The sequence below is a fragment of the Rhamphochromis longiceps genome, linkage group LG7, assembly GCF_057381845.1.
Source record: "Rhamphochromis longiceps isolate RC_006_pf linkage group LG7, R_longiceps_female_GT1.1, whole genome shotgun sequence".
NCBI classification, from domain to species: domain Eukaryota; kingdom Metazoa; phylum Chordata; class Actinopteri; order Cichliformes; family Cichlidae; genus Rhamphochromis; species Rhamphochromis longiceps.
In genome coordinates this window covers 50337650-50351404 of record NC_140563.1, presented here as the reverse complement: position 1 = coordinate 50351404, position 13755 = coordinate 50337650, and the positions used below count along the sequence as shown (strand labels likewise).

At 44.4% G+C, this 13755-nt stretch overlaps 1 protein-coding gene across 1 annotated transcript in view; it reads right to left on the bottom strand.

Annotated features, from left to right (window-relative positions):
* Positions 1-13755, bottom strand: part of arhgap24 (Rho GTPase activating protein 24) — an 89475-nt gene that overhangs the window by 70574 nt on the left and 5146 nt on the right. The window contains exon 2 of the mRNA XM_085414107.1: positions 1260-1475. Coding sequence (XP_085270233.1) covers positions 1260-1460 — 201 coding nt within the window. The 5' untranslated portion in view covers positions 1461-1475. The remainder of the gene's footprint in view (positions 1-1259; positions 1476-13755) is intronic.

Genomic DNA, 13755 nt, shown 5'->3' with positions numbered 1-13755 from the left:
TGTGGCAAGGAGAAAAGGCATCGGCAGTAATCTTAGAGAAACAACTGTTGCTGCCCATCAATCTGGGAAGGACTATACGACCATTTCCAAATAATTTAAAGTCCATCCAAAGACTCATCACAAGTAGAAAACATTCAAGACAGCTGCCAATCTTGGATGTGGATTGTCCCTGAACATTCACTCCAAGGTCAAACCCTTGCAAAGCTGAGAGAAAACCCAATAGCTACATCTCAGACTATAGGCCTCAGTTAGTGTGTTAAATGTTAAACACCATAATAGTACAATTAGAAGAAAACTGACCAAGTAGGCCTTGTTTGGAAGTGCTGCTAAGAGAAAGCTTTTTCTTCTGTAAAAAGAACATGGGAGTATACTGTAGCTTATGTTTGCAAAGTTGGATCTGAACAAATCACAAAACCTCTGCAACAACCTCTGTGGACGGAACAAACCAAAGATGTCTGGTCATATAACTCAGTGCCACGTTTAGTGAAAACCAAACAGCATATTAGCACAAACACCTCAACTAACTATCAAGCGTGGCGGTAGATTGGTGATGATTTGGGCATGCAGCCACAGGACCTGGGTACCTTGCAGTCACTGAATTGACCATCCTCTGTGTACCAGAGTCACATGTGAGGCCATCTGTCTGATAGCTAAAGCTTTGCTAAAACTGGATCGAGCACATGCAAGCACAGCATCAAGTCTGCAATAGAATGGCTGAAAAATAAAAGAATTAAAGTGCTGCAATGACACAGTCAAAGTCCAGAGCTCAACCTGATTGAAATGCTGTGGTGGAACCATAAGAGTGTTGTGTATAAACAAATGTCTGCAAACTTCAAAGAACTGAAGCGATGCTGTAAATTAGAGTAAATAAGAGTGGGCGAAAATTCCTCCACAATGATGTGGGAGACTGATAGTCATATAGAAAAGTATTACTTTTTAGTTTTTCACAGGACTGCATAGAGTCTTGTGAAAAACTCACATTTTTCATATGACTGTAGGAACGCACCTTGCTAACAAACCATGCTTACAGTAGCTAATGACTTATGACCCTAGGTGCATAGGTTAAGGTTTCAGAGCCCATAAAACAAACTTCACAGATGCTACACCCATCTTTTACATACAGTCTGGTCATAAGCCAAAGAGCTGTCTGATCCAAAAAAAACTCAATCATCATACAGTGAGAACTATCATCTGCATATGTGTGGGTGCATGCCACAATTTTTATGTTAGTTCATCTTCTAGTACATTCACAGTCTTACCAGAGCTTTAGTCTCCTCCTCATCTTTGTAATAGTAGAGCTGATCCCCTTTCAGCACAAACCAGCGACTGTGCCACGTTTTGACAAAACCTCCTTGCTTCCGGAGCCACCCACACCTGATGACATTCAACTTTTGACCCTCAGTACTGACATGACCTCCGCTGCGATGAGGACTGCCATGAGACACACACTGGTCATCCATCACAGCTACTCCAACCTGCAAACAAGCAAAAGAGTTCCAGATTGATTAAACTCACAGAAGCTGCAAGTTCGACACAAACCAAACAGCACCAGTATTTTTGCAAGATGTCAATCATCATTAGAAGGATATGGAAGTTTTAATATATTTTGTCGAGGGGGGGGGTGTTGTGATTTATATTAACCTATAAGCTTATCGTACAGGCCTCTGCATTGCTGGATGTGAAGCTTAAGGCACTCAGACAGAGTTGAGTGTCCACAGACCAAACCTCAAATCTCTTTTATCTTATTCAGTGTGTCACCCACCTACACATGTTGGCCTGCTAGGTCTGATCTTGTCCCAGTTTTATATTTTATCTCTCCTACGTTTAGTGCCTCAATCTCTTGAAGTTGCAATTGGCAAGATGCATTGCCATTTTGCTGATGCCTTTTAAAGGTCTTCATAGCCAGATGCCTCTCTATAACAGTGAACTGACCTGACCACAGACCTACATGTGGAGGCTTGCTTTTATTTTAGTTTGATCCATTTGTACAATTTGAGTTGTTGAACCTTATTTATAATGTGAAGCACTTCACTTTAAGTAGGTTTAAATAGAGAATACTTTCGGCCATTTAGTGCTTATTGACTAGCATTGGTAGCAAGCTAAACTAAGATGATAAAAAAAAAAACGGTAAATGGTTTGTCATAATAACCGCATTAGCATGTCGCTGTTGGTGTTCAAAAACTGAAGGCTTACAGACCTGCTGACATGGCTTTAGACTTTTTATTAAGGTGCAGCTAGGCAATTAAAATCACTTTGTACAAAGTCAAAGGTTTGTGTACAATTCTCCTTTTTGTGATTTATTTAGACAACAACAAGTCAACAAGATTACAATATGTTAAAAGATAGGCAAATGAAAAAATGTAGTTAGCGGTACCTAAAAGATCAAACTGGTCACAAGCATTTTGCTGCTGGTATACTTTCACCTGTGCGTTAACAAACCATTTTCATCTCTTTCATCCCATTTTTTTAAAAGTTATGATTTTCCCAGAATTGGACGGCTAGAATGACTGGGCAGAAACAGTGATGCATTTTAGCCTTTAAGAAATAAGTTTACTGTCCACAAAATGCAGCCAAAGTGAAAGAAGGTGTTTTTGTTGGTCCTGAAATCTGTGAACTAATGCTAAAGCCATCTGAATCAGCAGCAATGGGAAACATTTGTGCACAGAATTGTCTTGGCAATATCAGAGCAGAGAATCTTGCTGAGCTTGTGGATAACATGCTGAAAGCACATCAACTAATGAGTGCCAGAATGTCACTGAAATTGCACTTTTTACATTCTCATCTTGACATTTTCCCACCAAATCTGAGTGATGTCACCAAGGTATAAAAGTATTGGAAAACCGACACCAGGAAAAATTGAATCAGAGGATGATGACCCGCTACTGTTTGTTCTTGCAAAGAGAGACGGGTGTGCAGTGCATGCGCAAAAGCAAGTGCCTCAAACATGTTTGTGGATTTATTTTGAGCTAAATTGACAGAAATATGCTTTGGAGAGATCCTGAGATCGTCTTCTCTTGTTTTTGTCCAGAATAAACACATTAAAACAATTTTTGGAAACTTCTAGCCATAGTGTTGATACATTATATTGAGATACACATCATTCACGTCAAACATCAATGATGTGTATCTCAAAAATGTTACGTGCAAGCTTAAATCAGATTTCATGTCTGCAAACATGTCTGCAAAACAAAAAGATAAATAGCCCACCTGAAGTCCTCAGAAGCAAATTTTATTTATCAAAATATATTGATTTGTACATCTGTGTAATACAGGTCAGTGCAGTCTGCATATTAATGTACCCTATAACTACTATAAATATACACACCTGCATCATCATTGACATATGCTAAGACTGCTGCTGTCAGCTATAAGCACTGCCATGTTATCAGTGGCTCTGGTTGTGCTTGGCTTGGTGAATGTCCAACCATCCCACATGGACCAGATGTGGACCAGATGTGGACCAGAAGCAGCTCTGCAGTTTTCCAGGCAGCAGTGGAGCAAGTGCAGCCAGGCTGCTGGCGAATTCAAAACTCTCTCTGGTTCGGTCCAGGTAAGAATGTCACCAGTGCACGTTCATGCACGAGCATACTCGCGCCTTTGCACTCCTCGAAGAAAATAGCTGTTTTCCCATTGCAGTGCGGTGACTACAACCTACTTATTATCTTTTATCCATCTCAAGTTCGTCTTTGTTCCACTTTCATGCTAGATGAATACATGGAAAGCATGAGTAGGGCTTTTCTGTCAACAAAGAGATCAGTTCATTCAGAGAAAAATGATGGTGTGGGCTCATCTAACACTAATATTGGTGGGAATAATCTCTGTTTCCCTGCATGCATTTATTCGTCATCATGTTGGCCAGTCTGCAAGCACACAAATAAACAGAAAAACCAGTAATATCAAAAGTCACTCCAGATTCACTGATATGCTCATAGAGTCACCTGCTGTATTAGGAGTATGAAGCCATAGCCCCACATTTTTATGCCTCCTGCATGGGGCACAGCTAACAGCACTGCTGGGACCAACCAATGGTAAAACTTTGAATTGAAACTGTAAATAACTCAGCCCTTTCTTAATGTGAATATCTTGGATCTGGCTGACAGTAGAAATATCATTTAGATTTACATTACACTGTGGCCCAGTCCAGGGGTAATAAATTGCCGTACAAATGCATAGCCATTACTAAATCTATAAATTACCTGACAAATGGAATAGAAGCAGAAGAAAAGTTAGTGTTTTTGTCGGCCCATGCAGGAACTGCATGATGAATGGTGACCTTTGCAAAGTTACTCATTTTAATTGTTGTGGTCTCACTAAAAGCACATTCATATTTGTGGGTGACATAAACAAGTCTAATAGACTCAATAGAAAAGAACAGCAATAAACTGATGAACAAAGTACAGTATATGTATATGATCATCAGGTTCTTCATTTAGCAGTTTTCAAAAGCAGTGAAACACATGATGCTTTATCACTTATGCACATCACATTCCTGAGTTTTAATTGATAGAAACCCAATGAAGCAGACAACCATTTCCTCAAAAGCTTGCATACATATCACAAATAAGAAATCATAACAGCAGCGGATGGTTTATGTGGCCATCAAGCAACAACAACCCAAACAAGTGCTAAGGTAAGCTCAATGACCCGTTTTCCAAACCAGCCATTCGTTGTGGAAGACACCTCCCCAGTACGTGCTTATAGTTGTGGCTGTAAGCATATTTATGAAGCACCAGCAAAGTCTCTTCAGAGCACATCACTGTTATATCGATTCAGCATTTTGAAAACCACCTCCAAGAGCTGTATACTGTGTCCCAGTAAAACACCTGTGTGTACAGATGCATGTGTGCAGCAGCGTATCAGTCCCTTGAGCCACAGTCTCAAAATAAACAGCGGCACACTGGAACAGTAATATTAATGACTTTTTGGTCTCCCAGCATAACCCCACTGTTAGGAAAGGGAGGAAACTAGTGACACACGAAGACAAGAAAGCTTTCAGATTCAGTCTGCTTTAAACTTTAAGGTGCTTTCTTTTACATACAACCGTACAGGTAGAGTACATTTCAAATGAAGACAGTAATGTAATCAATGTTGTTTAAGTTAGAGGTTGACATGAACCCTTGTTTTTTAGTAAGGTGATCAGATCAAGCATGATATAGAATTTGGCATTTAATTTTCAAAGCAATATTTATCATTTAAAACCAGAAAAAGCAATTGTTTATGAGCTTTTCAGCAATGTGTATTTCTGACCTAGTTGGCAACACTGTGCAAAGACACGTTCTTGACTGTGTACCACCATCTGCTCGGCTGTGATGCTGCTCTTATGCATGTGCTGCAGACTGAGCTGAGATCATTCTAAACAATACAAAGAAGCCACATGCACTCACTGGCTGCTTTCTCAGATTCACCTGTTCAGCTGCTTATTAATGTAATTATCTCATCAGCCAATCGCGTGGCAGTAAGTCAATGCATTTAGGCATGTACATATGGTCAAATCAGCTGAAGGTCAAAAATAGCTGAAGTTCAAACTTTCATATGGGAGAGAAAGGCAATTTTATGAATGCTGCACGGTTGTTGTTGTGAGATGGGCTGGGAGTATTTCTGAAACTGCTGATCTACTGGGATTTTCCCACACAACCATCTTTAAGGTTTACAGAGAACGTTCTGAAAAAGAGACGATATCCAGCCGCCACAGTCTAGCTGGGTATTGTTGCTGACTATATCGGTCCCTTTTATGACCACAGTGATGGTTGCTTCCAGCACGATAGCACACCACAAAGCTCAAAACATCACAAACAGGTTTCTTGAACATGAAAATAAGTCTACTGCAGTCAAATGACCTCCAAATCACCAGATCTCAATCCAACAGAGCACCTTTGGGATGTGGTGGATCATCATGGCTGTGCAGCTGACAAACCTGGAACAGCTGCAGCACCTAGTTGGAGCTACGGCATGAAGAATGAAGGTAGTTGTTATATATATATATATATATATATATATATATATATATATATATATATATATATATATATATATATATATATATATATATATAGCAGGCAAGGCATACATGGAACGCCATAACCAAGTGGCCGGCATAGTGTACAGGAACATCTGTGCCGAGTATAACCTGGAAGTCCCGAGGTCAAAATGGGAGATGCCCCCAAGGGTGGTGGAGAATGACCGAGCTAAGATCCTGTGGGACTTCCAGATACAGACAGACAAAATGGTGGTGGCTAACCAACCGGACATAGTGGTGGTAGACAAACAGAAGAAGACGGCCGTAGTGATCGATGTAGCGGTTCCGAATGACAGCAATATCAGGAAGAAGGAACACGAGAAGCTGGAGAAATACCAAGGGCTCAGAGAAGAGCTCGAGAGGATGTGGAGGGTGAAGGTAATGGTGGTCCCCGTGGTAATCGGAGCACTAGGTGCGGTGACTCCCAAGCTAGGCGAGTGATCCCGGGAACAACATCGGAGATCTCTGTCCAGAAGAGCGCAGTCCTGGGAACAGCTAAGATACTGCGCAGGACCCTCAAGCTCCCAGGCCTCTGGTAGAGGACCCGAGCTTGAAGGATAAACCGCCCGCAGGGGCGTGCTGGGTGTTGTATATATATATATATATATATATATATATATATATATATATCTTTGGAACAGAGGATCGCAAGATCGATTCCTGCCTGGGGCGTCTGTGTCCAGTAAGGGTCCTAAGGCTAGACCCCTATGCTAAGCAAGCCTACCGCAGACATGAGCGAGACAGATAAATATGAAGGCATGCCGGCTCGGACGTCGCCCGGATCAACAAGGTCCGCGTCAGGTGTTGAGGAACCAGGGCACCCTGACGAAAAGTGGGCTACTGGAACAAGAAGGCATCGTGGGCAAGGGACGAAAACAGGGCGTTGTTGGAATGCTACTACGCAAGTAACCCCGGCGGAAGGGGCTACATGAATAGGATGAGGGACCTATGGATTCTTCGATACCCAACATCCACAATGACGGCGAAACAACTAGTAGCTCAGTGTTCCAACATTCGAAAGAAGGGACTGCTCTCACAGCTAGAGATTGACGAGGTACAACACAAATGCTACGGCAAGGAGGAGTCAGGACGCCAGGTCAGGGGGGCGATATCATCACCCCCACCCGAGATTGGGTACATAGCCCCAAGTGCGATAGGAGAAGGATCGTTGAGTGCGAGAGGAACTGACCTGAAAAATAGGATCATGGCCAAGCTTGAAACCTGGATCCCCCGTAGCCGGTTACCAAGATTACGTGAAGTACCCTCAGAAGGTCTGCTAGATGATGTTAATGCAGCACTACGGGCAATACCTACAACCACGATTACCGACACTAACAAGCTGATCTACAATACGGCAGCAGTGATCAGTGAGATGCTTGGCTACAAGTTGAACAGCGACAAGGGGCAGTACCCTCCATGGAGAAGGAGGCTAGAGGGCAAGATCAAAGTAGCACGGAGGGAGGTTAGCCAACTAACGGAGTTGCAGAAAGGTGCGACAAATAAGGTGCCTAAGAAATACAGCAAGCTGTCCATACCTGAGGCCTTGGAAACTGCCAAGCAAAGACTCACAGCCTTGGCCAGCCGCTTGAGGAGGTACACCAGAGAGATAGAAGGCAGGAGAATAAACCAGCTGTTCTCCACAGAACCAGCAAAGGTGTACTCTCAGTGGCAAGGGAACAATAAGAGAACAGCACCACCAAGGCTGGAGACGGAGCAATACTGGAAGAGCATATGGGAGAAGGATGCAACCCATAACGGCAATGCTCAGTGGCTAGAGGATCTGAGGGCAGACCACAGCGACCTCCCTGAACAGGGTCCAGTAACCATCACAGTGGCAGATATCCAAGAAAGGGTCTCCAGTATGAAGAGTTGGACAGCACCAGGGCCCGACATGGTTCACGCCTACTGGCTGAAGAAGCTGACTGCACTCCACGAGCGTCTGGCAGCACAAATGAACCAGCTGCTAGTTAACGAGAGACACCCGGAATGGCTAACTGAAGGCCGGATGGTCCTGATCCCCAAGGACCCCAAGAAGGGACCGGTCCCCTCCAACTACCGACCAATAACCTGCCTCAGTACTACATGGAAGCTCCTGTCAGGCATCATATCGGCTAAGATGAACAGGCACATGGGTCAATACATGAGCGGGACACAGAAAGGAATTGGCAAGAATACCAGAGGCGCAAAACACCAGCTACTGGTAGACAGAACAGTCAGCCGAGACTGCAAGACCATACTGACCAACCTGTGCACTGCCTGGATTGATTACAAGAAGGCCTATGACTCAATGCCCCACAGCTGGATACTGGAATGCCTAGAATTGTACAAGATCAATGGGACCCTAAGAGCCTTCATCAGGAACTCAATGGGGATGTGGCGTACAACACTAGAGGCCAACTCCAAGCCCATAGCACAAGTCACCATCAAGTGCGGGATCTACCAAGGAGATGCTCTGTCCCCACTGCTGTTCTGCATAGGCCTGAACCCCCTCAGTGAGATCATTAACAAGACTGGCTACGGATACCGACTACGGAACGGAGCAGTTGTCAGCCACCTCCTGTACATGGATGACATCAAGCTGTATGCCAAGAGTGAACGAGACATCGATTCACTGATCCACACTACCAGGCTATACAGCAATGACATTGGAATGTCGTTCGGACTGGAGAAGTGTAGTCGGATGGTAACAAAGAGAGGGAAGGTAGTCAGAACTGAGGGGATTGAACTACCAGAAAGCAACATTGCAGACATAGAGGACAGTTACAAGTACTTGGGGATCCCGCAGGCGAATGGGAACCATGAAGAGGCCGCTAGAAAAGCTGCAACCACCAAGTACCTGCAGAGGGTCAGGCAAGTCCTGAGGAGTCAGCTGAATGGTAAGAACAAGATCTGGGCCATCAACACGTACGCCCTGCCCGTGATCAGGTACCCTGCTGGGGTAATAGGCTGGCCAAAGGAGGAGATAGAAGCCACTGACATAAAGACAAGAAAGCTCCTTACCATGCATGGAGGGTTTCACCCCAAGTCCAGCACCCTGAGGCTGTACGCTAAGCGGAAGGAAGGGGGCCGGGGACTGGTGAGTGTCAGCACCACAGTCCAGGTTGAGACAACGAACATCCAAGAATACATTGGGAAGATGGCCCCAACTGACCGAGTGCTCAGTGAATACCTCAGGCAGCAGAAACCCAAGAAAGAGGAGGGAGACGAGGAACCATCATGGAAGGACAGGCCCCTGCACGGTATGTACCACCGGCAGATAGAGGAGGTGGCTGATATCCAGAAATCCTACCAGTGGCTGGACAAAGCTGGACTGAAAGACAGCACAGAGGCACTAATCATGGCAGCACAAGAACAAGCTCTGAGCACAAGATCCATAGAGGCTGGGGTCTATCACACCAGGCAAGACCCCAGGTGCAGGCTGTGTAAAGATGCCCCAGAGACAATCCAGCACATAACAGCAGGGTGCAAGATGCTAGCAGGCAAGGCATACATGGAACGCCATAACCAAGTGGCCGGCATAGTGTACAGGAACATCTGTGCCGAGTATAACCTGGAAGTCCCGAGGTCAAAATGGGAGATGCCCCCAAGGGTGGTGGAGAATGACCGAGCTAAGATCCTGTGGGACTTCCAGATACAGACGGACAAAATGGTGGTGGCTAACCAATGGTGGTAGACAAACAGAAGAAGACGGCCGTAGTGATCGATGTAGCGGTTCCGAATGACAGCAATATCAGGAAGAAGGAACACGAGAAGCTGGAGAAATACCAAGGGCTCAGAGAAGAGCTCGAGAGGATGTGGAGAGTGAAGGTAACGGTGGTCCCCGTGGTAATCGGAGCACTAGGTGCGGTGACTCCCAAGCTAGGCGAGTGGCTCCAGCAGATCCCGGGAACAACATCGGAGATCTCTGTCCAGAAGAGCGCAGTCCTGGGAACAGCTAAGATACTGCGCAGGACCCTCAAGCTCCCAGGCCTCTGGTAGAGGACCCGAGCTTGAAGGATAAACCGCCCGCAGGGGCGTGCTGGGTGTTTTTATATATATATATATATATACACTCAACAAAAATATAAACGCAACACTTTTGTTACTGCTCCCATTCCCCATGGGATGGACATAGAGACCTAAAATTCATTCCAGATACACAATATAACCATCCCTCCCAAACAGTGGTCACAAATCAGTCCAAATGTGTGGTAGTGGGCACATCTGCCATATTGAGATAATCCATCCCACCTCACAGGTGTGCCACATCAGGATGCTGATCTGACATCATGAGTAGTGCACAGGTGTACCTCAGACTGCCCACAACAAAAGGCCACCCTGGAATGTGCAGTTTTTGCGCTATTGGGGGTCTGGGGACCCAGAACCGGTCAGTATCTGGTGTGACCACCATTTGCCTCATGCAGTGCAACACATCGTTGCATGGAGTCTATCAGATTGTCAATTGTGGCCTGTGGAATGTTGGTCCACTCCACTTCAATGGCTGTGCGAGGTTGTTGGATATTCGTGGGAACTGGTACACGCTGTCGTATACGCCGGTCAAGCACATCCCGAACATGCTCAATGGGTGACATGTCCGGTGAGTATGCTGGCCATGCAAGAACTGGGACATTCTCAGCTGCCATCTGCCCTGAACAATGTGAACCATGATTCATCCGTGAAGCGCACACCTCTCCAACGTGCCAGACGCCATCGAATGTGAGCATTTGCCCACACAAGTCTGTTACGGCGACGAGCTGGAGTCAGGTCAAGACCCCGATGAGGACGACGGGCATGCAGTTGAGCGTCCCTGAGATGGTTTCTGACAGTTTGTGTGGAAATTGTTTGGTTGTGCAAACCAATTGTTCCAGCAGCTGTCTGGGTGGCTGGTCTCAGACGATCTTGGAGGTGAACCTGGATGTCGAGGTCCTGGGCTGGTGTGGTTACACGAGGTCTGCGGTTGTGAGGCCGGTTGGATGTGCTGCCATGTTCTCTGAAACGCCTGTGGAGACGGCTTATGGTTGAGAAATGAACATTCAATGCACGGGCGACAGATCTGGTTGACATTCCTGCTGTCAGCATGCCAATTGCACGCTCCCTCATTGCTTGTGGCATCTGTGGCATTTTGCTGTGAGACAAAACTGCACATTCCAGGGTGGCCTTTTGTTGTGGGCAGTCTGAGGTACACCTGTGCACTACTCATGATGTCAGATCAGCATCCTGATGTGGCACACCTGTGAGGTGGGATGGATTATCTCAATATGGCAGATGTGCCCACTACCACACATTTGGACTGATTTGTGACCACTGTTTGGGAGGGATGGTTATATTGTGTATCTGGAATGAATTTTAGGTCTCTACGTCCATCCCATGGGGAATGGGAGCAAAAACAAAAGTGTTGCGTTTATATTTTTGTTGAGTGTATATATATATATATATATATATATATATATATATATATATATATATATATATATATATACAGGGAGTGCAGAATTATTAGGCAAATGAGTATTTTGTCCACATCATCCTCTTCATGTATGTTGTCTTACTCCAAGCTGTATAGGCTCGAAAGCCTACTACCAATTAAGCATAATAGGTGATGTGCATCTCTGTAATGAGAAGGGGTGTGGTCTAATGACATCAACACCCTATATCAGGTGTGCATAATTATTAGGCAACGTCCTTTCCTTTGGCAAAATGGGTCAAAAGAAGGACTTGACAGGCTCAGAAAAGTCAAAAATAGTGAGATATCTTGCAGAGGGATGCAGCAGTCTCAAAATTGCAAAGCTTCTGAAGCGTGATCATCGAACAATCAAGCGTTTCATTCAAAATAGTCAACAGGGTCACAAGAAGCGTGTGGAAAAACCAAGGCGCAAAATAACTGCCCATGAACTGAGAAAAGTCAAGCGTGCAGCTGCCAAGATGCCACTTGCCACCAGTTTGGCCATATTTCAGAGCTGCAACATCACTGGAGAGCCCAAAAGCACAAGGTGTGCAATACTCAGAGACATGGCCAAGGTAAGAAAGGCTGAAAGACGACCACCACTGAACAAGACACACAAGCTGAAACGTCAAGACTGGGCCAAGAAATATCTCAAGACTGGTTTTTCTAAGGTTTTATGGACTGATGAAATGAGAGTGAGTCTTGATGGGCCAGATGGATGGGTCCGTGGCTGGATTGGTAAAGGGCAGAGAGCTCCAGTCTGACTCAGACGCCAGCAAGGTGGAGGTGGAGTACTGGTTTGGGCTGGTATCATCAAAGATGAGCTTGTGGGGCCTTTTTGGGTTGAGGATGGAGTCAAGCTCAACTCCCAGTCCTACTGCCAGTTTCTGGAAGACACCTTCTTCAAGCAGTGGTACAGGAAGAAGTCTGCATCCTTCAAGAAAAACATGATTTCCATGCAGGACAATGCTCCATCACACGCGTCCAAGTACTCCACAGCATGGCTGGCAAGAAAGGGTATAAAAGAAGAAAAACTAATGACATGGCCACCTTGTTCACCTGATCTGAACCCCATTGAGAACCTGTGGTCCATCATCAAATGTGAGATTTACAAGGAGGGAAAACAGTACACCTCTCTGAACAGTGTCTGGGAGGCTGTGGTTGCTGCTGCACGCAATGTTGATGGTGAACAGATCACAACACTGACAGAATCCATGGATGGCAGGCTTTTGAGTGTCCTTGCAAAGAAAGGTGGCTATATTGGTCGCTGATTTGTTTTTGTTTTGTTTTTGAATGTCAGAAATGTATATTTGTGAATGTGGAGATGTTATATTGGTTTCACTGGTAAAAATAAATAATTGAAATGGGTATATATTTGTTTTTTGTTAAGTTGCCTAATAATTATGCACAGTAATAGTCACCTGCACACACAGATACCCCCCTAAAATAGCTAAAACTAAAACAAACTAAAAACTACTTCCAAAAACATTCAGCTTTGATATTAATGAGTTTTTTGGGTTCATTGAGAACATGGTTGTTGTTCAATAATAAAATTATTCCTCAAAAATACAACTTGCCTAATAATTCTGCACTCCCTGTATATATATATATATATATTCATTCTAGTATCTACTAGATGTATGTCAATTTTTCAGTTTCAACAGCTAATTATGGTCAAACAATATATCAGTGAGGCTTTAATCCAAACTACCATCTGTCATGCCTACTAGATTGTATTTCATTGATAACATTACTTCTGTTTCATCCAACAGGGAACATTCAAGGTGCCTTGTACTTAACACGATGCTAGAATTTTCTCATAACATGCCTGAGAACTTTGCCCATGATGAAGAAAAAACACCCTGACCTTCACTGTAAACATCAGCTTTGTATATATTTCACACGCATGCACACACACACAGACACACCCGCACACTCAGAGTGCTGAGTTGTAGATATCTTCGTGCTGTCCTTCTAAGGTTGTGCAGCATGCACTATAATTTCTTAGCAGGGTGCAACATATCTGTGGTTCTCAGGCAGTCCGATAAAAATGAATGAACTGAGAGCACACAACTCAAGCAGAAAAAAAAGCAGAGACTGATTTCTCTGTGTTGAAGTGAGAAGAAGTCTTTCAAAACACCATCAGTGCTGGTCCCTTATTGAGCACAGACGTATTAATAGGCAGTCTTTGTCCATGGGAAACTGAGCCAGATTGCATCAGCTTCATGGACTTTGTTGATTTAAAAATATACATCTGTCAATGAAATAATAAAAATACAGGCAGCAGATGTATCATAAGTGATGACAGCTATTTTCT